General features: G+C 31.9%; 4 protein-coding genes and 1 long non-coding RNA gene across 9 annotated transcripts in view; 2 read left to right on the plus strand and 3 right to left on the minus strand.

Annotated features, from left to right (window-relative positions):
• Nucleotides 1-22,684, minus strand: part of LOC119188469 — a 246,457-nt gene that overhangs the window by 178,011 nt on the left and 45,762 nt on the right. The gene's annotated exons all lie outside the window — the stretch shown is intronic.
• On the minus strand, nucleotides 733-7,462 carry LOC115451522 (digestive organ expansion factor homolog). The gene is made up of 8 exons (XM_030179869.2): nucleotides 6,762-7,462; nucleotides 5,849-6,451; nucleotides 4,856-5,098; nucleotides 2,288-2,562; nucleotides 2,051-2,206; nucleotides 1,488-1,683; nucleotides 1,045-1,221; nucleotides 733-975 (listed from the first exon to the last, which is right to left on the minus strand). The coding sequence occupies exons 1-8, from the start codon at nucleotides 7,224-7,226 to the stop codon at nucleotides 811-813; spliced, it is 2,280 nt and encodes a 759-aa protein (XP_030035729.2). The 5' UTR covers nucleotides 7,227-7,462; the 3' UTR covers nucleotides 733-810.
• On the plus strand, nucleotides 7,909-16,218 carry LOC119189152. 2 transcript variants are annotated; one of them, XR_005112276.1, is made up of 3 exons: nucleotides 7,909-9,955; nucleotides 11,646-11,807; nucleotides 14,958-16,218. It is a non-coding gene; the product is annotated as an uncharacterized LOC119189152 (long non-coding RNA). The 2 variants fall into 2 exon arrangements; XR_005112277.1 differs by lacking the exon at nucleotides 11,646-11,807 and having other exon boundaries at nucleotides 7,920-9,955.
• On the plus strand, nucleotides 18,086-19,505 carry LOC115451529. Its single transcript, XM_030179881.2, has 3 exons — nucleotides 18,086-18,591; nucleotides 18,669-18,787; nucleotides 19,277-19,505. Exons 1-3 carry the CDS (start codon nucleotides 18,526-18,528, stop codon nucleotides 19,443-19,445), a joined length of 354 nt encoding a protein of 117 aa, XP_030035741.1. The 5' UTR covers nucleotides 18,086-18,525; the 3' UTR covers nucleotides 19,446-19,505.
• On the minus strand, nucleotides 19,236-22,226 carry LOC115451526 (mediator of RNA polymerase II transcription subunit 6). Of its 2 annotated transcripts, none has more exons than XM_030179876.2 (5): nucleotides 21,802-22,226; nucleotides 21,124-21,298; nucleotides 20,877-20,982; nucleotides 20,420-20,559; nucleotides 19,236-19,683 (listed from the first exon to the last, which is right to left on the minus strand). In XM_030179876.2, the coding sequence occupies exons 1-5, from the start codon at nucleotides 21,999-22,001 to the stop codon at nucleotides 19,468-19,470; spliced, it is 837 nt and encodes a 278-aa protein (XP_030035736.1). In that variant the 5' UTR covers nucleotides 22,002-22,226; the 3' UTR covers nucleotides 19,236-19,467. The 2 variants fall into 2 exon arrangements, with proteins under 2 accessions (XP_030035736.1, XP_030035735.1); XM_030179875.2 differs by having other exon boundaries at nucleotides 20,420-20,580; nucleotides 21,802-22,225.

Raw genomic sequence — 22,684 nt, forward strand, 5'->3', positions numbered from 1 at the left:
GAAAAATATTTTTACTAGGCGGGAGATCTCTTATATGTCACTGTCCACCGAACCCAAAAAACAGTGGAAGAGCATCTCTAACTATACATACTGTTTAATGCTTGTAATTTTTCACCGCATGCCATCCGTGCCGTGCTGTATACCAGAGCGAATACATATTGTGAAAAGCTTTTTTCCCGCCTATGTGATTAACCAACTAAGAGATTCCTGCCCCCCGTGATCACCAGATTCATCTCCTTGTGCCTTTTATTTTGTGTGTAAAACACCTATGTACTCGATAACAATAGTTCGAGAATTTACATCCGAAAAATCTCACCGGCTTTACAAACCAGTATTCGTTAATATGCGATTTAGGTTGGAGGAGCGTTTACGCCAAAAGTAAGTATAATTTAATAGTGCAGTGCCATAAAATACTTCGTAATAACCTAATATTTTTATGGTTAAGTCGGAGCGGCCTAATCAGTCTGTATGTGCATATCCGTGGTATTGTAATTAAGGGCGTTTTAATGGGTCAACTTTGATAGCGGTATAAATAAGATTCAAAGAAATCCCTTATTTATCTATACGGCTATCAAACTGTCCGTGGATTAGAATTCCTATACCTACTTAATTGCAAAAGAACGGATTCGCCCCTGTAGACGGAATTGGGTCTATGACCTTAATACTATTATTGATTTAGGGGTAATTATGAAGCTTAATCAATTGCATCGTATGAACAATAAAGATAAAATATTATAATAAAATACCATTTATTATTGATTTTTTAAAATGTAAACGTCGTAATCAACAACTAATTGATTATAATGAATATTATTCTCCTGTCATATACATATGCACTGGTTTATCAGATCCCATGATGCGTGAGACACGATTCGATCCGAGTATGGCGGATATCTGCAACAAGTCGTATTTACAGTAGAGCACAGTGACCGTCATGTTGCATTCGCTGCCACCGTATTTATTCTGGTTACACTCCTGCAAATAATATATGGATGAGTATATAAACAATTAATAATAAGGAAGATGCTTACAGACACTACGCACCTGCATTAAGTTACACATCTCAGAATAAAAATTTGGATATGTCGGGGGTTGATAGAATATTATATGCCGAATGCCTTTAATACGGAATCTTCGGAAGAAATGTACTCTCTCAGAGTAAAGCATGAAGTGTGCTTCAGTGTGGAAAAACATATCTCGAGCCCGCGCTATTTTTGGGTCCTGAAACACATACAAAAATAAACGTTTTATAAGCCGAACACTTATCAAAACTCAGATTTGTTAGGAGTGGTGCCTTAATATAATGTCTTCCAACTGCAAATAGATTAGGGCTGTTCACACATTTTTAGAATCAATGTTCTCTGGTTTGCTTAAAATATTACCAAACTGACATAAACACAATTCCTTTAGTTATAGTTGGTCACATTGCCATTTAGCATTCTAAAAAAATATAATATGATGAAAATAAACCAAAATGCAAGTATTACTTTTGAATATTCACATATTTGAACAAAACTTATATCTTCTTTCTTGAAATGATTTCTTATCCGCACATAGTCAAAGTAGCTCGGAATAAAAATGAGCGTGTGGCTCATTAGTGTATCTCTCTGTTTCGGTAAAACTTCTTTTATAAAGTATTCAAATCTGGACTCCACCGACTCGAGTGGCGTCGTGGCGTTAAACCTGCAAGATAAAACACATTTAAGCAATGACGTTTTACAAATAGATGCGTCATACACTACACAAAATGGCACATAAAAACGGCGCACTATTTGCTATAGTCACGTACCTGTACGTATAATTATAAATTGGCTCGAAGAAGGAATAAAAAGATGCAGCATACATTCGTTAGAAAAGGATATATATACATCAACAGTTACGTAACAACGTTAGTAGCGCACGGTCATTGGTCGTTAAGTCGGGCAATTACCTTACTTTCGTCTTGCCAGTATTGAGCTCGGACAACGTATCTATGTAATAAAAACATCTTAGCATTTAAGCACAAAATTAAGCTACAAATATAACTGTTCCAAAACATACGACGACATACCTGTGGAATATTTGAGGCACTTGAAGTAAAACCTGTTGAACACTTCCAACTTTCACTGGATTCGAGATCAAAACCTTTCCAGCATAATTATTACATTTCTTATTGAATATCGATTTAATTTCCGGTAACAACACTGAGGAAAATATTAGTGTTTGCCTGAAAAATAAAAAAATAAAATGAATGTTTCAATCAATTTTTTTTAACCTAAGTATATGCAACATAAATGCAATAAAAAACCTGTAATATTTCGCCCATCCATTGACTGCCCATGATCTAACTCTGGAAAAATCTGTTCCGTGGGTCTTCTTAGGTTGCAAATGGAAATGGTCTAAGATGTGTAGTAAGTGATCCCAATTTTGCATGAGAAATACATCAGCTTGATCCATTATTAATAATTCTATTGACGCCAAGAAATCATAGTCACGATCCTCTTCCCCCTCAGCACCTACTAACATCCTCAGTCCTAATGGTGAAGCCACAATAATATCTGACGAATAAAAATCAGTATATAGCTGTAACAAATAAAATATATATACTTCTTAAGCTATCTTAAAAGGACAAGCTTTAAAGAGGAGTGTTGTAAAAGAAGCTCATAGTCAGGGGCGGATCTAGAATTTGTGGGGCCCTGGGCTGAAACTACTTAGGGGCCTATCTAAGTACTCAACTAATAGCCATGTCAAAAAACGATTTCTAGAATAATATATTATTATTATATATTCTTTATTGCACAAAAAAAACATAAATATTACTTAAATCTACGCAAATATTAGTTGTACAAAAGGCGACCTTATTGCTGTGGTAGCAATCTCTTCCAGGCAACCTTTGGGTGAGAGAGAAACCGAAATAGTGATATATATAAGAATATAAAAAAAAAACAATAAAATAATTTTATTTATTTATTATGAAATTATGAATTAGGAAAAGAAATTGACAGGTTATGTGTGTGACAGTTATGTTATATAAATTATAATTTATTAATCAACCTTTCTGCATTTTTGTGCTGCAAATTCTTTTATTTTGTCATCACATTGCAAGTCTTTTGTTAGATAACAATTTATGGAAAGAAGTGATAAATTATTTAGTCGATGGTTCGACATTGTTGTCCTATATTTATTTTCTACATAGGACATCTTGGAGAAGGAGCGTTCTGCTTCACAGCTAGTGATTGGCAAAGTTAAAAAAATCTTTAAAATGGTATAGCAGTTAGGGAACACGTCAATAAGTTTATTTTCATACATGAGCATAAAAATGTCACTGCAAGAGGTGTAAGACTCTGGTTTAGATTGGAACAAGTACGATTTTAATTGAATGCACTCATTCACTAAACGCTCGTCTATGTCATCTGGATAGTAATCAATAATATGACGTGCACTTTCCAAATCTATGTTTTCGATATTTTTGTCTAGCAAATCCATTAAGAATTTGAATTTTTTTTCATATCTCTCATAGGTTGTGAGTTATTGGCAACTAATCGAAAAAAATGTGTAATTTTTTATATAAATCGAAAACTATTGATCTGATTCAAAAATTGCGTGAGAGTTTTTTTTATAGGAAATACAATTTTCTATAAAATTGCTCATGACTATTTTATTCGTATCTCTAACAATTTATGAGTTATCAACGATTAATCATTGATTAAAAAGATCATAGAATCAATTTTTGTCATGATGAATACTGATCTACTTATAAGGAAGTTCTTGGCGCGACTTTGCAGATTGATATAATTTCCTTACACAATTGTGCTGAATATGAACTTCAATCGTAAGCGATATTTTTATTTTAACTACTTTTTTTATAGTAAACAATATATGAAAAAATGGTAAAAAAAACATGACTTATTTTAATAGTCCTCTGAAATTTTTTTTTTTTTTTTATTTGAGGTTTATATAGAAGACACATATAAAAGAAAGTAATTTTTCTGTGCCATTGATTTCGGATAAAAATTGTGGCTTCCATCGTGTACACCAACTGCTAAGTCGGATGACAACCTACGATGTGTATCAGGTGATATCTCCGCTACTTTCTAAGTTATATTTTTGTAAAATATGAAAAAAAAAATCATGAATATATGTATAAAATAACCTAATAGTTTCAATAAATAATATTTATTTTTATACCTTAAAAAAAATAATGAAAATCAGCACGAAAACATCCTTTTACACGTATTTACCCCCTTAACTCAATTCATAGAAGTATGCAATTTTTCATCAATGTTTTTTTATGAAATTATTACATTATGACATTACGACATTATTATCGTCCGTAAACCGACTTTACAGACAACCATTTTTTAAATAAATTTAACGCCTATTGTTTTTAGCGGGGCCTGGGGGCCCCTTGTAACCTCGGGGCCCTGGGCTGCAGCCCAAGCAGCCCTTAGGTAGATCCGGCCCTGCTCATAGTGACAAATAAAAAGAAAATGTGCTCATTTTAGAAAATAAAGACTTTAGATTTGAATTGATATACTGGTTACCAATTTTACTAAGCCAGATAAAAACATGAACAAATATACAAAAATAATTTCCAATTTTAATTAGACATCAACTCTAAAGTGGATAACCAATATCTAATTATTTTATGTTTTTACAAGCTTTTATTTAGTTTTTAGTGTTTTATATCAGTTGAATTTTATGTTAACAAGTTTTTGTATGGACTTCACATATTATGAGCTCTTAATATCAATATAATACATGCAGCATCGATAAAAATCAGGTTTTTTTTAACACATCTTTTGTTTGATTTAAATAGCAATATGGTAAGCAGTACTGTAAAATCATTATGCACAACATAAATATGCTCTAATACCTTCAGTGTCTTTTTGGTAATTGTCATTCCAATTCTAAATGTATCATCTGTATTGCCGGTAAAAAGAAGTTCATAGTCCTCAGGTTTTGGATTTTTCTTTGGCATAATCAGTTCAGTCCCAGTGAACTCATCTTCAAACCTTTTCTTATGCAACACCTGACCGGCTTCTTTGGGCACCAAAATATCAATTATTGTCTTTACTACTCTGTATGCAGCATCTCTGAATGGAACTATAATGAGGACCTAAAAACAATTATTTACATTTCTAAGGTTTTTTCTTTAATAACTGCATTCCAATTCATTTTCTTTCAAGCTAAATATATACGTCCTATCCGAATTTCGGTCACATAGGCTCATCTCAACGGAGATCAAGCAGGTACATAGAAGATATTATAGTTTACAAGTATGTGTGCAATACATTGGTGCACTCCCTGTTCCTTCACTCTCTTAGTCTGATAAGATGGCGATTTAACATGACTGGAGAGAGGTTGGGCAGGACCAACATGCTTTCCGAGACATGTGCATTCACATCTTTAACTTCCTGAGCCCAATCTGCGACTAAGTAATTTTAAAATGGAAAACCCAGTTACAATTATTGATGGGCCGACCTAGGATTCGAACCTAGGACCTTAGTGCGGTAGTCTTATTTGTAAAACGTATGCATTACAACTATGCCACCAAGGCAGTCTAAATATTGGAATATGGAGTCCCACTACTGGTTACAGGCCTCCTCCACTACTGAGAGGGATTAGGCCTTAGTTCACCACGCTGGCCTAGTGCGGATTCTATCATATCTTAATCAATTATTAAACCATCACCTTTTTCTGATAATTTATGAACTTGTGTAGTTAACCCAGAACTACTGTAGTTAACAATGCTTAAAGTTGGTTGCTAACCAGACATCACTAGTTTAAGTTCAACATTTATAAAAACAAAAAGCTAATAAACAAAAAGGAGAATTAAGATATATTAAAGGCTTACAAACTTCCTTACCTTGGGCCTTACTAAGCCTTGGTCTCTGAATTCATCTAGTGGTTCACTTTTCTTTGATAATTTTGAATTATGATGAAGAATCTTACTTCTACTCTTTAGCATGTGATTTACAACATGAAGACAATATATATATCGAATTTCATCAGCATTACTGAATGATCTATCTGGATAATACAGATCCTGGTAATTATTAATAATTGAAAATAATTCTTTTTGTAAAGATGTGAAAATTTCAGTTAATTCTAAGTCCCTTTTAATCAAATTGCTTTTATTTGCTGATACTATATTCCCATGTATCTGTGGCTTAATGCAAAGCTGTTTGTAACCTACATTTTTTAGCAATTGAGGCACAGTTCCAGGCATTGCATATGTTTTTTCTTCCAATATAGAAATCTTAGGGTTTGCCTTTTTCAACATTGTTTCTACTGGTTTTGGTATGATGGTAGTTATGTTGCTGATTGTTGGCCAATTTTGATTGGTGGTTTCAACATTTGGTGGTGAACTGGTCAGGGACACAAGCATTTCGTCTGAAATATCATGCTCTAGATGTCTTGTAAATGGGTCATTGTAAGAATCATCTTCATTTGCATCAGGCTCTGAAATCTAAAGGTAGACAAAATAACACATCTTTAGATATCTTTGTTATAAATTATACCATCATGCAAAATTGAATCATAACCAGCTCCTGTGGGCAAATTATGACAAATTTAGCACCTCAAAATGTTTTATAACCTGAGGCAACTTAACAAAAATATTGGCTTCTGATACTAATAGAAATGTGTTTTTGGGAAGGTATCTAATAGTACACAATCAAAGCAATGGTTATTTTAAATTAAATGATGATACTCTAACAATCAGACAAATCAAATGTATAATTAAGTACAGAAATGAAGTGTATCATAATTTGAAATACCTTAACATTATTCTCATTTCCATTTTCTTTCTTCCCTATGCTGTCACCATCATCTTCATCATCATCATCATCATCATCGGTAGCACTTTTGTTAGATTCATAATCATTAACTTGCCTATTTGTGTTATCCAATTCCTCTTCATCACTCTCGACTTGGTCTGTGTCTGATTCTTCACTGTCTGCTATAGGTTGCTTCACATTACCACTAAAACAAGATACTAATTGTCCATACATATCTTCCTCTTCTTCACTATCCGAATACGTCTCGGTCTGTGTCAGAAATTTTCTCTCAATTTGTTTTTTCTTCTTCAATTCTTCTTCAACTTTCTGTACATTTTTGTACCGATTAAAGATGGCTTTTTTATTAATTACTTCGGTTTCATTTGTCAATTTCCTTTTTTTCTTAGTAGTATTACCTTTAAAGTTGTTTTTTCTTTTACCAAAAAACTTTTTACCTTTTTTCATGGTTAGTCGAAAACTTTTGTGTGTAAGCTAAGATTAGGGTATCCAAATTTTACAAATACTACAATTTATTTTGTTTAGTTTACTTATTGTATGTGATGCTCTTTCTGTATTGAACTATATTAATATATTAATGGGAAATAAATGTGAAGAACACCAACCACATGACATACACCAATAGCCAATAAAATCAGAAATTAAATATAATTATTACAATGTCACTCTGACACTCTGCTGACAACTTTACATATGATTTTTTTTTTCGTTCCATACTAAACCAGCTAAGGGTAAACACTATGCTGCCAAAATAAGACCATCTAAGTATTGACTGCCCTGCATGCAGTATGGGGATAAACAACTTTCACAGAAAATATGTATGAAACTGTGGAAACTTGGATATCAAGTCACTCAAGTCACTTCATACGATACAGCCGATAACAAATTGTAATTGTAAATACAGAACTCCAGGCTTACACGCTCTTAAGATCCAGTATTTTGACTAAATGCAAAAAATAATGAAATAAATACTACCTATACCTGAACCATTTTATTTTATTTGCTACTTACAAAATCTATAGGCATAATTTCAATGACAGCTGTCATAGCATGTGTGTTATGATCCTCTTTGACTAGTTTATTGGTCTCTGCTCCAGACCCGTTTAACTCGGCGTAAAAAAGTAACACAATAGCGATGAGCAGCTATCTCACTTTTCACGATTTTTCCATACATTTAATGAATCGTTCCTTAAATGTCTCTTTCTACACAACGTCCTTTATTAGTGTGTGTATTATAGTATAAGCTGTCATTCGATCGCAAATAAGCGTCTCTAATCTCGGATTCTGAAACGACGCGTAGCGCCATTTTTTATTGTGGTTAACCTTTAACCGCTGCTTTGAAATTGAATTTTCCGTCGCAATTCGCTATTTTGATTTGAAGGCGGTTTTCATTTATTTATTATCTAATTATAGTGCTTTATTGTGTGTGAATGTTTTTGTAAACAGTATATTATAAAAGCAATCATTTAGTGTTTACCAGTTTAAACGTGTAATTGTTTTTTTCGTATAGTTTGATTTATTTGATAATATAATGGTTTATAAGTGCTCTGTTCCCGGGTGCAGTACTCGAGGCCGAGGTATTAAATATTATAGTGTGCCGTTCACAAATAAAAAAAGGTGGGAAGAGTGGTTAAGTTTATGTCCATTCCTACAAAATTATCCTCCTACTCAACGCGAAAACATTCGTTTTTGTCATAAACATTTTATTCCCGAACATATAAAACAGAATCTAAGATTAACACCTAATGCGATTCCTTTAGTAAACTTAGGAAATACAGATAAATATAAAGTTACAAACCGAGATTTGATATTAGAAATTGAACCCACTAGTAGCATTACTGAACCCTTTATTTTTAAAGTAGTTAACCCTTCTGAACTTAATCGACCCACTATAGAGCAAAATTGTTCTATCATACAAGAACATCAAAGTTCTGAGCTGTCTAGCACGGTATCAATTCATGCTTCATTGAATGAAGCAAATAGTAGTACTCCAACTCAATTTACTCCCAATATACCTCACAATACGCAATACCCAATATGTATAACCCCTTCCACATCAACCACCATTGCTGTGTGTAATGAGCACAAATTAAAAGTCACAGCCTAGTTAAACGTAGATTAACTAATCGTATTAGATTAAATCCCAATGAATGTACCCCTCGTAAACGAATTTTACGCTCTTCAATTCACATTTTAAAGAATAAATTACGTCTCTTGCAATCAAGGTATAAAAAGTTAAAGACTAGATTTGACCTTCATGCACCAAAAACAAAGGTGTTCTTGAAAAAATATAACATTTTGAGTACATATGGGAAATTATTAGTAGATTCACAATTACGTTTGACTGGTAATTCATTAAAAGGTCGCCGTTACACAGACTCAGAAAAAGTTTTTGCTTTATCATTATATAAGTTAAGCCCTAAGTGCTATAGATTTTTACGAAAACATTTAGCATTACCATGTAAATCCCGAATTAATTCTCTACTCAGCAATATTCCTTTGAGGCCTGGTATTAATGACTTTATATTTCAACATTTGGCAGATGCTGCCTTGGATAAACCCGCAATAGACAGGCAATGCACATTAATGTTTGATGAAATGTCCATTAAAAAACACTTAAATTTTAATTTCTTTACTGGGGTCATTGAAGGTTTTGAAGATATAGGTTCTGGCAAACGCACAAACAATGTGGCTGATAAAGCTTTAGTTTTTATGTTACGGGTTTGTTTTCTCCTTGGAAAATTCCAATTGCATTTTATTTTGCTCGAGATGGGGTTAAAACATTTGTTTTAAAAATATTATTAAAGAAATAGTATTAGCAGTTTTTAAATCTGGATTCATAGTAAGAGCTACAATCAGTGACCAAGGTTCTGCCAATGTTGCTGCTATTAAGTCATTAATATCAGATTCTAATGCTGAACTCCTACGTAGTAACAAATATACCAATGACATCTGTTATAAAATCGGCCCAAACCAACTGTACCATATCTATGATGTACCTCATTTATTGAAATGTTTTCGCAATAATTTTCATAAAAAACCTACTCATTGGCAACCAAAGGGCAAAGTGGGAGTATATTGAGAGACTTTATAAAGTGGATGGTTTTGGTGGCAGAGCAAGAAGCACCAAACTTACTGAGAAGCACATAAATCCAACTTCATATGACAAAATGAAGGTAAATAAATATACATTGTTCTATCACAGTTCTGTTTACAAGTCTTGACTGATTGATAAAAGATTGAAATCCTCCCCTTATTTAAGCATGATTATTGTACTTTGATAATTGCTCCTAATATACTTTTCAATATTGACATTATTAAAAATTACCCTTATACAAACTCTAATTGGCCTAACTGGCATCATATTTATTGTGCTGCTTCAAATAATAATGCATCAACTGTAGGCATAGGAGTTTGTCACCTACAAATTAATATTATAAAAAAAAACCTCCTGGACTGGATTTATTTTGTCGACAGCTGCCATAACAGTTGATAACAGGTCAAATAATGCCATATGAATAGAACTGTGCTTATGAAAACCTTTTAGATCAGCACAGAATAATTTATGTTTTTCGAAATATGAGTAATGAGCACAGTTAGTCTGTAAATTACTTTCCCAATAACTTTTGAAAATTACGAATTTTTGCTATAACCATAAAAAAACATTATAGACCTATAATTCTTCATATTACTTTTTTGGAATATAATATATTCATTATCCATAAATGTTATGTTGCTTTCAATAATATTAACAAAAATTCTTCATATTACTTTTTGTATAATAATATATTCATTATTCATAAATGTTATGTTGTTTTCAATAATATTAACAAAATAATAAATAAATTCATCTATGCATTGTCTGTGAGATTTGTATATGTGATTATTTTTATGTTCATTATTGACTCTTGATACTTGTAGTATGAATTTGTTAATTATTTGCCATGCAGCTTTAAACTTATTTTTGGAGTTATTTATGAAATTATTATTTTGGGCTTTTTGAGTTATCTTTATGATTTTTCTATAAAGTGTAGAGTATTTTTAAACAATCAGTCTATTTTTTCAATTCGGTTTAAATCTATATTCCCATAATGTCATGTCGTGTGCCAAATATGATACATCTACCTTATATCACCGCCTTATTTTACTTGAAATCCATCCTTGTTCTTTTAACCATGACATAATAAATAAAACTTTATGTATATTCATCATACAGAATCATGTAAAAAAATATATATTATTTATAGATTTAAAGAACACTTATAATGAGATGCATGCATTTATCACTTAAAGCAACAATATTAGTTAGTCTTTGTTACTCTTCGCGATAATATGTAACTTAAGGTTATAGCTTAAGGTCCATTTTTCATACATTTTGTTTAATACGACGAAATTTTAAAGGCCGAAATATCCATGCATATTAATTATTTTTACGTTTTTCTTTCAACTGCGAGAACTAATCACTAACTAGACGTGAATTTAAATTCTTTACTTGTCAATACTTGTTTAGTTACCCAGATTAAAGGTGAAACAAAATGTATGAAAAATGGACCTTAAGCTATAACCTTAAGTAAATTATTAAAAGTATCACTGTCTTTCACATTGTTCGACAATTTATTAGACAGCTGTGCACCAGGGTCGTAGCTTAGCGGGGGGTGAGTGGTGGTGGGCTACCTTAAAATACTAATGCAATACCTTAATAATCAACTATAACAAACTAAACATTTTCCATTTCTTATAACGAAGCCTAACAAACTAGATGCTTTTTTTTAATTATATATTCCATATGTGGAATCCTCTAATGAATGAGTCCTCTAAATTGCTCAGTAACAATTTGACATCGTCGGGAGAATTAATGGACTTCAGGATCTTTAGGTCATCAGCAAACATGAAAGGTGTGGAATGATGCAAGCAATTGATAATGTCATTTATGAACATATTAAAAATAACAGTCCCAAATGGGAGCCCTGTGGGCACCCCAGAAGCAATATGATGGAAATTGGAACTAAAACCATTAAGAACCACATGGTAAGTGCGACCAGTAAGATAAGATTGAAACCATTCATACATGTGCCAAGAGTACCCATACCCGGATAACTTCTGCAGCAAGAGTTCGTGAAAAACGTTGTCAAAAGCCTTACTGAAATTTGTATATATTACATCAGTTTGCATGTTATTGTCTAAGACTTCTGAAAGCAACTCAGTAAAAGAGACCAAATTAGTGCTTGTTGAGCGAAATTTAACAAAACCATGTTGGTGTTCAGTTAAAAATGGTTTGAAGTAAGCTTCCAGATATGGAAATACTACAAATTCAAACAATTTTGCCATAGTAAAAAAAAATAGAAATCGGTCGATAGTTGGACATTAATGTGTTATTGCCCGACTTGTGTATCGGCACCACTCTAGCTACCTTCCATTTCTTTGGAAAAATTCCGGTTTTCAGTGATTTTTTATAGATTTTACAAAGTGGACTAGTCAGATTTCTTGTTCATGCAACAATAAAATTTGGTGGAATATTGTCTGGGCCAGAACCTTTGCTTATATCAAGAGTCTTAAGTTTACGTGAAACTTCATTAAGTGTGATGTGCAACGACGTAAAACTACGAGTCCAAGTCCGAGGAGTAACTCGCACAGCTATCCATGAAATGATAAGAAAAATTCGGGTTAGCATCGACATTCGACTCCATTAGTATCTTTCTCGTACACTGATGCAAAGTGCGAAGCAAACATATTACATATTTCAACTTCTTTGGAACTAACTTGATTACCATCGGACATCGAAGCTGGGAGAAAGCAAGATCCTCTTCTTTTGGCCTTGATGAATGACCAAAAATGATTATAAAAATTTTAAATATTATCTTCTATACTTTCAAGATAATGTATTATAACATTTATTTAATAAGGATCTGCAACTCTCTCTGAGTAATTTAAATTCTATTCCATTTAACGGGTTCTTAAAAATTTATAGCATTGCCGAAACTTATTTTTTCTCAACATACATATGAGGTTGCGATTAAACCCAACCGGATACTTATTACTTCTTAGTTTAAATTTAGGTACATAAAGTTGGATAGTCTCATGTAAAATACCGTAGAATTTAGTGAGCATATCATTGACGCCGTTGTGACCAAGTACCTTTTCCCAATCTACATTATCGAGATGTTTCCCAATAGCATCGTAATCGCCTTTCGTATTCTCGCATCGTATCTATGGGCGCAAATTTATATTTAGTGATTATATTATTATGAAAAAGTCTAGAATATTAAAGAATGATATTTAAATAAGTATTTACAACCGCAATTCTGTTATTTATTAAGTTTCAGAATAAATTAGAAACTGTATTGACTATTTGAGTGTTTGGAAAATAATGGATATTTATTTATATCATTATTTAATTGTTTATGTAATCTAAACGTCTAAAGTAAATTCAATTAGAATTGTTAATATTATCCTGATTTCTATATCATTGTTTTAATCTATAAGTAAAAATATTCACACCTTGTTAATAGCGGCATCTGTTAGAAAATAATGTAAAATAATAGTTTGCTTACTTAAAAGTTATTTATGTAAAGTAATATTATATCTAATTATGTAAAATTCATTATAATATTAATTTTGAATATTCAGCTATAACCTACGATTTATTGTACAGTAATTTTAATTATTTTTCTAAAAAGGAAGTTGCAGTTAAATTCACTATGACTCAATTGGATTATATAAAGCCTGGTCATTTTAAATTCACTTCACTTGTGTTCCAAGATCAAGAGAGAATAAACCAACCAATATTAAGTTTGTGTTTTCATTATAATGGACTCCGAACACGTGGATACTGGCTTATCTCCGACATATCCATAATCAGATTTCTTTATTTAATTTCGTTACCATATCAATCAATGAATCAATTCATTTATTTTGCAAATATGGGTACCTTAAGTATTAGGTGGTGTATTTTATAACATAGCGTCTTACCATATTTAGGCGAATGACGTGCAAAAATTACAATATAAAGTTAAGCTAAAATAACAATTTAATATTAATATAGTATATTAATATAGTATAGCATTAGGTAGGTATGATAATATAATATAATCTATCACAGTTGTTACAAATTGTTACACAAAATTATTCCTGTAAATATTCTCTTATATAATAATATGTCTTATCAATTAAAAAGGTTTTTAATTTACGTTTAAATATATCTATGTTTTCTATGTTTACAATACAACTTGTAATTTATTATATTATATTCTTGGACCCATGCAGATACCGCTCTTATCTAATAGAGCTGTATTGTTAGGTGGCATTTTTATTTCGTTTGCTATAATATTTAGTGTACATAATATATGTAGGTTTCTTTTTACAAATATTGAAATTTCGTATATAAATAAACTAGTTAATGTAAGAATTTTTCCTTAAGTTCCTTCCAGTTTTAAGTTGCAGTACACCTGGAGCCCTAAAAATCGTATGGCTTCTGCCTGTAAGTGATAATTTATAGAAAGCAATTTAGTTGCTGACCTATTCTTGAAAAAAAAAAATAAGATAATGATTTCTTATATTTACGCGAATGTTAGACATTGAAATTAAACTAATTTTCGGATTCTATCGCGGTGTTCGTATTTTATTTTCTCCCGACGTTTCGAAGACTTTGCAGCCTTCATGGTCACGGGGATCATGACCATGAAGGCTGCAAAACGTCGGGAGAAAATAAACCGATAGATCCGAATAATTAGCAAAAAATAAGATGTTTTACTTTAAATTAATTTATAAATGGTTTTCTGTAAGCCAATTCACAATGTCCTCTAATGCCTTATTTACTCTAGCCTCTAGTAATAACTGAGTTTTCTCAGAGAATAGTACCGTACTATCATCAGGAAATAAAATTATATCATCATTACTGATCCTTTTCCTTTCATGTTTCCAATAAATCGTATTCTGTGATTAAATTAACCACTTTCCCCAACTTGAAATTGGCATAATGTACAACAATTGTCATAAAAAAACCTTAATATAATATGTTAAATTGCCGTATTCTTGTGAAAGTATTGGCCAGAATATCAATTTCTTTGGGCCATTTAATTAAATATCTTTAAGCTCATAACAGATTAAATAATCATACCATGATTAAAATCGTTCATTTATTAATTTACTAATATATTATTTATATTATTAACATTTCAGGTCAAATTTGCAGCCCAAGTTTTTAGCCGGCAAGTGGCTACATCACTAGAAATCCAGATGAAGTCTCTGCTATCTCTCCAGGATCATGATTACATAAGTTTAAATGAAGACATTGGAAATGGTTTGTTCACAGCAGAAATTCTTCTTTTTATAAATAATTTGTTTGATAGTTTAAATGGTTTTGGTCATTATGGGAATAAGTTAAAACATGCTCTTTCATATAATTCGGAGCACATTGCATTCTGGAATGATGCTGTGAAAAGCTAGCTTCAATGCGCTTTGACGCTTCCAATGAAAGGGAAAGGAAGCCTTTATCACTGAAGCATTTTGAACATAATATAAAAACAATAAAACATTTGTGGTCAGATCTGCTGAGAATTGATGGTGTTAAATTTTTAAGTCTTAGACGTCTTAATCAAGATCCGATAGAAAACTTTTTTGGTCAAATAAGGGCACATGGTAATTTTAGTACAAATCCTAATTGTACTCATTTTGTATCGGCTTTTAAAATCTTGTTGATTAACAACATTACTACCGGTAAATCTTTATACACTAATTGTTCTGATGATGATGACAAAATGTTGGGAACATTAAAACATTTAGTCAGCCACCAAAAATATGGTTCATACACTGATAGTCTTCAATGTAATGAAACTAACTTTATAGAAATTTCTATACCTAACGAGAATATATTCCAACATAAGTCTGTACCATATATTGCTGGTGCAGTTTGTCGTTTTGATGTCCAATTTGAACTGCAAAGATTGTGATAATTGTACAAAAGCACTATTATCTCAGAGAGAGTCATTTCACGAATTAATTAATTTAAGAGAATATAGTTCCAATGTAGATAGGTTATGTTATCCTTCTAATAATTTTAGTCAAATGGTCTGGCAGAGTATTTACATTATTGACAAGATGATGCCATTTCTTTGCAGTGTTTATATTTATTCTGACTTAATAAGTAATTTAATAAAATATATTGACACTACTTGGTACAACTGTAATATTCACAAAACGGCTGTTATTAAAGCTTTTGGTCCTACATAGTTAGAATGCAAGTTAAGCAGTGGTGTATTAATTTTAATAATAGAATGAATAATATTGATTCAAGGCCTAAAGATATAGAAATGGAAACTCTAATCCGTGAGAAAGTCACAAAAGGATTGAGTTATAGATCACAAAGAAGGCGTAGTTCCTAATCTCACTTAATTAAAGTTCTTCATAGTATTTTGTCCACAATTATTACGATTTTTGCAAATGAAAGTGATGTTTTTTAAAGTGTATTACACACATTATTGTGGATTTAAATTAGCTATTATGCTTTCTGTTTATTGCATAAAAATCATAGTAGTTTTTAAAATAATCTTCATTATGGTGACTGTTAAGCAAATAGTTGTTAAAATCTTATATACATAATTATGCTTGTACAACCTAAAATGAGCCTACCAGATAATTGTCAAGTAAATAAATTACATTTCTACAAAAGTATTATGTGTATGTTTCCCAAATTGTTCATATTTTTATTGATTTACATTGTGCAGAATTAGTAATTTTACCTTTAATTTAATATTATATTTTCATTATAATGTATTCAACATTTTCTGTATTTTGTAGCATTTTTAGTAGCAAATGTGCCATTATATGATATTGCAAAATGTTAAATTATGCATGGAATGCTTTTCGTGAGAGAATAATCATATTCAAATAAATTCTTAGTTTTGTGTTGTTAGATTAGTTATTATACCTAATGCATAGTGTATAATAGTGAATAGCTTAAGTATGGCTCTTTATATTGTGTAAAATTATAGTGCTAGTCTTCACAATTATCTTAATTTTGCTAACTGTTAAGCAAGCCGTTGTTAAAATCTCATATGCATAATTATGCTTGAACACGGTAAAATAAAAATGTTTATGTTTCCAAAATAGTTCATATTTCTATTCATTTAGTATGTACAAAAATATTAATTTTACCTTTTTATTTAAAATCATGTTTTCAATATAAAATATCTAACATTTTTGTCCTTTGTAGTAATTTTTCTTTCAAATGTGCCACTAGTCAGTCATTGTATTGTCATTATTTTTAATTTTATGTAAATTGTTACTGTTAAATTTATATGCAATCCAATTTTGTTTCTTGTAAGTTATTGTTGATTTATATGACAAAATATTAATAAGTGGAAGACAACCAAAAATCATGTTGTTGCATTTGCCTTTATAATATTGAATTGTAATGATGAAAATTAAAATTATGTTGGTAAATGTAAGCGGCTGAACGGTGTGCACTATTTATGTATTTGCTTTATGCCAGTCCATGTTTTTAATCCGTGCACCACCTTATATAAGCTATGTGACTACTTTGTATACAACATCTATAAAAAATATTTGGTAATTGATGACAAAAAAATAAGCCCGGAGTTTCTTTCTGCCTTTCTTCTTCGGGTAGTCATCTCTTAGGTAGCTAGTGAAAGGCTGGTGGATTAGCTAGGTAGGGGCCTATATTGTATTCTTCGACGGCGAAGATCGTGATGCATTCCTTTTATTTTATTAAGATTATATCATATACCTTTTGTCCTGTCGGCCCGAGCTGACTTCTTTCGTTTTTTTATCCTTTATATATCAATTATTTTTTAAATTTTAGCGTCTGTAGTGACTCAGTGGTTTGTTCATTAATTTATTTGATTTGTTTTAAACGTATCATAAGTACAGCAATAACTTTGTTTACCTATATTTTATTTTATTGAACAGAAAATGCAATTATACGGGCTGCAATTTTAAGTAAAAATTATTTTCGCTGGCTATCGGTAGATTCTGAAATTATGGTAAATTGGGCGTGAAAAGTAATGAAAACATTACTAATAAATCTTTATATTTAGATAAGAAAAGTTGTTTTATTTTATTTGTCAATATTTTAAATGGGTAAACACGTGACACTACATTTACGCCGTGTACTCACTGTAGCAAATCGATAACCGATTTTTGTATTAGTGTGAAACCAGCCTAAGCACATCCTTAATTATTTAAAAATCGGTATATTCGGAAAAATATCGATTTTCAATACGGCTACGTCTCTAGTACTACGGCCATATTTATTTTTCAACATAACCTGTGTGTAAGTGAGAATAATAAGGGTCATAGGTTTTCACCCGGGAAAGAAAGAGAGTTCCAACTATTCATGAATTAATTGTATAACATAATATAGACATGAAACGCATGCTAGTGTGGGTTTCCTTATCGTGTTAAAATCAATGTATGAAGTTAACCGTCTCTCTAGTTTATTGGTCTCTGCTCTGCTCTTTGATGCTATAAATGCTATAATTTCGAGGTTATAATTCTGTTTGTAATTTTTGTCATTGGTACTAATTAATGCTAATTAATTAAGCATAACGTATGTTCTTTCATGAAGTAAAATATATTTTGCAGAACGTATATTAACAATGTAAAAAACATATTCGCGTATTTCTACTCCGATTGCAAAATAAAATTAATCTCAAGTTATTTCACAAAGTACCTATGTACTTTATATTTTACGAGCAATCTTTTCTAAGAGTAAAAATACCAATTAGAAATGTCTGAAGATGGTATTAGTATATCGAGGAAGACGTGGTCCCGTGTGACTGAACCACTTAATAAAGTAAATAAACCATCATCTAAAACCTTTTCATTATAACTATATTTCACGACTTCAACACGCTTTTTTTGATTTCGCAGTTAGGATATATGGATGGTGCGTCCGATGGCCAGGCTGCTGTTTTCCAATCCAGCTTTGATTCGGGCTATCAACAAGGATTTAGTTTCGGATTTGAGCTGGGTCTATTTAGGTCTAAGAGGTAAAAATGTTTCTTAGAAGCAAATGCAGAAACAGCTAGACAGATTAAAGCGAAATTTGGAACACAAATACTGTGTACTGGATTAATACAAGCTATTCCTTATCTCGGTAATTAATCCCATGAGAAATAACATGATGCTGGTGTCACAGATTGCTACTGTGATTGTTATTACTACCTCAGTGGCGTAGTTGTAATATGGTGTGGTACAACTGCAGTGTTAAAGTCTTGGGTTTAATACCTGAGTTGGGTAGAGATATTGAGGTTTTCTACTTAGTATCAGGCTGGACTCTGGAATTTGTACCCAATATGGGGATAGGCTCACCGCCATTCACATTCACACTATGGGTTGAAAAACGCACAGCTAAAATTGGACGCACCAGTTGCGCCTCCATCTTCTCTTTCAGGGATAAACTGCGGGAGTATGGGTGTGTATGCATATTACATTATATACTTAATACATAAATAATTATTTATTATTAATAATTTCAGTGTACAAACCAATGGTAGCACCGTAGACACAGCACTATCAGATCAGAGAAGAATTAATTGTCAATTTTGTTTAAACAACTCATCAGCTCCAGAAACTATAACCAACTTGTTTAATACACAACAGGAGAAAAATACTGCGTTGTTAAAAAATATAGAAGTGCAAAATTGAATTGTCCTAAGTGTATCTTATATTAAAGTCTTGTCTTCTTCTCTGGAGGAGGTTTCATGTTTTCCTGTTTTATTTCTGTTTTTATTTCACTATGTCCTTGCAATGATCCATTGGTCATGTCTGAACTACTAGGATCAACTGGTTCCTGCTTTATAGTTATGTTATTTACATTCCCATCAGTAGATTTATCACCAGCTTTGCCATCCGTGTTTTCTGTCTTCACAGTAACACCATTTGTCTGAAAAATTATAAAATGATAACATACTACATGATTTTACTCACATTTTTATAAGATTTCTCAAAAATATTCATATTTTAAAATCCTAAAAAATGAAATATAAGTCTTTGAAAGCCAATGTTAGAGCTAGATGTCAAAAAACAAAAAATGGGACAAAATACTGTGTAGACTATAGAAAGAGATGAAATGATTACCCCTCTACACGCCCATTCTTATACATTGCAATATTTGAAATATGAATTGCTAAATGAAACCAATTTTATTGCCATTTTGACAAAAGACCTAGTTTTTCTAATTTTTTGTCCTTAATTACTTATTCTAAAATAATCGTTAAAATCGTACATAAAATATTCTGTGATAATAGTATAAGGCCGACATTGACTGGAGCAGAATTGACGCATGACGAATCGAATCGTATTTATTCGTTTAGCTCGGTGGGCTACGATGCGTTTCAAATAGAATGTAACAGGCGAATAAATAAGAGTTTTTCAATTTGACTCATAGAGGTTAGTCAACTCTAAGGAAACATTGTTGTTAAACTCAGCAGAGGCGGCCTTTGGGGGAGGCGAACCGGGCAACCACCCGGGGCCTCGCGCGATGCCTCGCAGGACCTTTTTTTTACGTTCTTACCGACGAAACTGTTAAAACAGGGGAACGTTTTGTTACTCTACCCGGAGCCTCGCGTCTGTTTAGGGCCGCCACTTAAACTCAGCATAGCATATTGTTGGAGGTTTACCTGGTTAGGTGTTGTTTGTGAAACTGGTAGTGGAAATTGTCGCATGAGTTCTGCAAGCAACATGTCTACCCTTTGACGTTGAAACAATGTTGATGGCTCCTCTTTAGGTGCTGATGAAACTTCTTTTGGTGCTGATTGTCCTGAATTATAATTGCCCAGCCCTGATAAATTAATTGCTTATGCAGTATTTGATACTCCATTAAATGAAAAAAATATTAGATTGCTTATAGAACAGAATATTATTAGAATATTAGCCATAGAAGGGCAAGTATTTATTTTAATGGGGTTAAAAGTTGTAATAAATACACAGGTCTAATATCTCTTCTAGCTGCTAAAAATCGAAGCTGTAATTCAATGTAATCAAAGAGCATGACCATTAATGTTGCATTATTTTTGTTTGAATGCACTAATCCATAGAAATATTCATAGGAGAGGCTTGCAAATATAAACAACATACCTGGTTTATTAGCTTTGAAATCCCACCAGTACCCTTTACTAGGATGATACCTGGAGTATGACATGGTTTCTTCAAATGAACACTGCAGATGGTGGACAGCCGAGAGCTAAAAAAAAGTAATTACATTTAGAAATGAAATCTAAAATAACACATACACATTATGAAAGGATACTAGTTCCCAGCATATTTTATTCTTAACTCTTAGATAGGCCGAGTTGAAATAAAAAAAATATTATGCCATAGTTACCAATCTTGAGTTTAATACACTGGCTAAATCTGGTGCTTGGTAAACAATACCAGCAATGATGTAATAATCAGCTAGTGGTGTTGCCTGAGTGGGGCTGTGTCTGTGCTGTTTACGGATCACATACAATATTGGCTCCTGTACATGCAGTAATATGTATTCTAATCCAGTCATATTCCTGAAAAATTAACACAATCCCTACTTTAACACACATTTTTAACTGTAAATAACTGGTCATATAATGATCAATCTGTATTATAAAAAAATATAATTTTAAGAAATGTGTTTACAAAATATAACAGAGCCATTCCAATCTAAAAATTATATGACATGATAATGATATTGATTCATTGTTTCTTTAATTAGCAATATGTTTATATTAGTAAGACATTTTCTAATTTTATTTGCTTCAATTGCCTCAGTGGCAAAGATGTATTGATATATGATTGCCATTCTGTAGTCTCAGATTTGGCACATATCACATGAAGCAGATGCTCTACGCTCAATACTAAGGCTCAACGGCATTTGCCTTTTTCATCAGGTGTTAATGTTTATATAGAATAAAGAATTTTAACTCTTGCGTTTTGTATCTTGAGCTTTAAGTTATCACATTTGACTCATTTAATATTATGTTTACTTATTTATACTATATGTTAATATAATATAGAAAAGAAACATTACTGTAGTTGATCCATGCTAAGCCGCTGCATTTTTACAACTTCATTATTACAGGTGCGATCAAAAAATGGGTTTGAACGCTCCGAGAAGTAATCCATTATATTAGTCGGGTTCAGTAACGGAATCCACGCAGAATCATGCCACGATAATCCTAAAGGGTTTTCAGCTGATATTGGCAAATTACCAATTCTTCCAGGCATCATCTTGATTTCAATGTTTTATAGTCAGTAATTCTTAAAATGTTTACTGATATTAATTTCGAAACCTGTTCCCCAAAAGTAGATATGACAAAAAGCATTTATAATACTACGGAAAAGATATGAACTGGATTATAAAAGCAACTTGATGTCACGCAGGTAATGTTTTTTAATATAAGTTATAAATATGCGTAATTTACATAAATATAATTAGTATGTACATAACTATACTTCTTTTTTTTTTTGATTTGATTTACTCCTTAAGGAGAAGGCAAAGGCTCTCAGCCATACAGCCTAGTCTATCTTCTTTTATACATTTTCTTTATAACAATTTAAAGGCCGGAGCCATATCTGTAATATTCTTGAATTATAAGACGAAAGTCATGTTTGCAACGTTCCCAATTATAAGGCTGAAGCCATGTCTGAAATATTCTCAATTATAGGGCCGAAGCCATATCTCATATAGTCACAATTCTAAGGCCGAGGCCATGTCTGAAATAGTAACAATTCTAAGGCCGAGGCCATGTCTGAAATAGTCTCAATTATAAGGCCGAAGCCATGTCTGCAATATTCTCAATTATAAGGCCGAAGCCATGTCTGTAATAGTCTCAATTATAAGGCCGAAGCCATGTCTGAAATATTCTCAATTATAAGGCCGAAGCCATGTCTGAAATATTCTCAATTATAAG

The sequence above is a fragment of the Manduca sexta genome, chromosome 13 (assembly GCF_014839805.1).
Source record: "Manduca sexta isolate Smith_Timp_Sample1 chromosome 13, JHU_Msex_v1.0, whole genome shotgun sequence".
NCBI classification, from domain to species: domain Eukaryota; kingdom Metazoa; phylum Arthropoda; class Insecta; order Lepidoptera; family Sphingidae; genus Manduca; species Manduca sexta.

Excerpts from the sequence above, each read along its gene's own strand:
- LOC115451522 (XM_030179869.2), bottom strand. The coding sequence starts at position 7,226 with ATGAAAAAAGGTAAAAAGTTTTTTGGTAAAAGAAAAAACAACTTTAAA. Across the intron at positions 2,563-4,855 it reads TTACCAAAAAGACACTGAAG|CTATATACTGATTTTTATTC; the intron begins GTATTAGAGCAT and ends TATTTGTTACAG. Across the intron at positions 976-1,044 it reads AGATGTGTAACTTAATGCAG|GAGTGTAACCAGAATAAATA; the intron begins GTGCGTAGTGTC and ends TATTATTTGCAG.
- LOC115451529 (XM_030179881.2), top strand. The coding sequence starts at position 18,526 with ATGTCTGAAGATGGTATTAGTATATCGAGGAAGACGTGGTCCCGTGTG. Across the intron at positions 18,592-18,668 it reads TGACTGAACCACTTAATAAA|TTAGGATATATGGATGGTGC; the intron begins GTAAATAAACCA and ends TTGATTTCGCAG. Across the intron at positions 18,788-19,276 it reads GGTCTATTTAGGTCTAAGAG|TGTACAAACCAATGGTAGCA; the intron begins GTAAAAATGTTT and ends TAATAATTTCAG.
- LOC115451526 (XM_030179875.2), bottom strand. The coding sequence starts at position 22,001 with ATGATGCCTGGAAGAATTGGTAATTTGCCAATATCAGCTGAAAACCCT. Across the intron at positions 20,983-21,123 it reads GTGTATTAAACTCAAGATTG|CTCTCGGCTGTCCACCATCT; the intron begins GTAACTATGGCA and ends ACTTTTTTTTAG. Across the intron at positions 19,684-20,419 it reads CACAAACAACACCTAACCAG|ACAAATGGTGTTACTGTGAA; the intron begins GTAAACCTCCAA and ends ATAATTTTTCAG.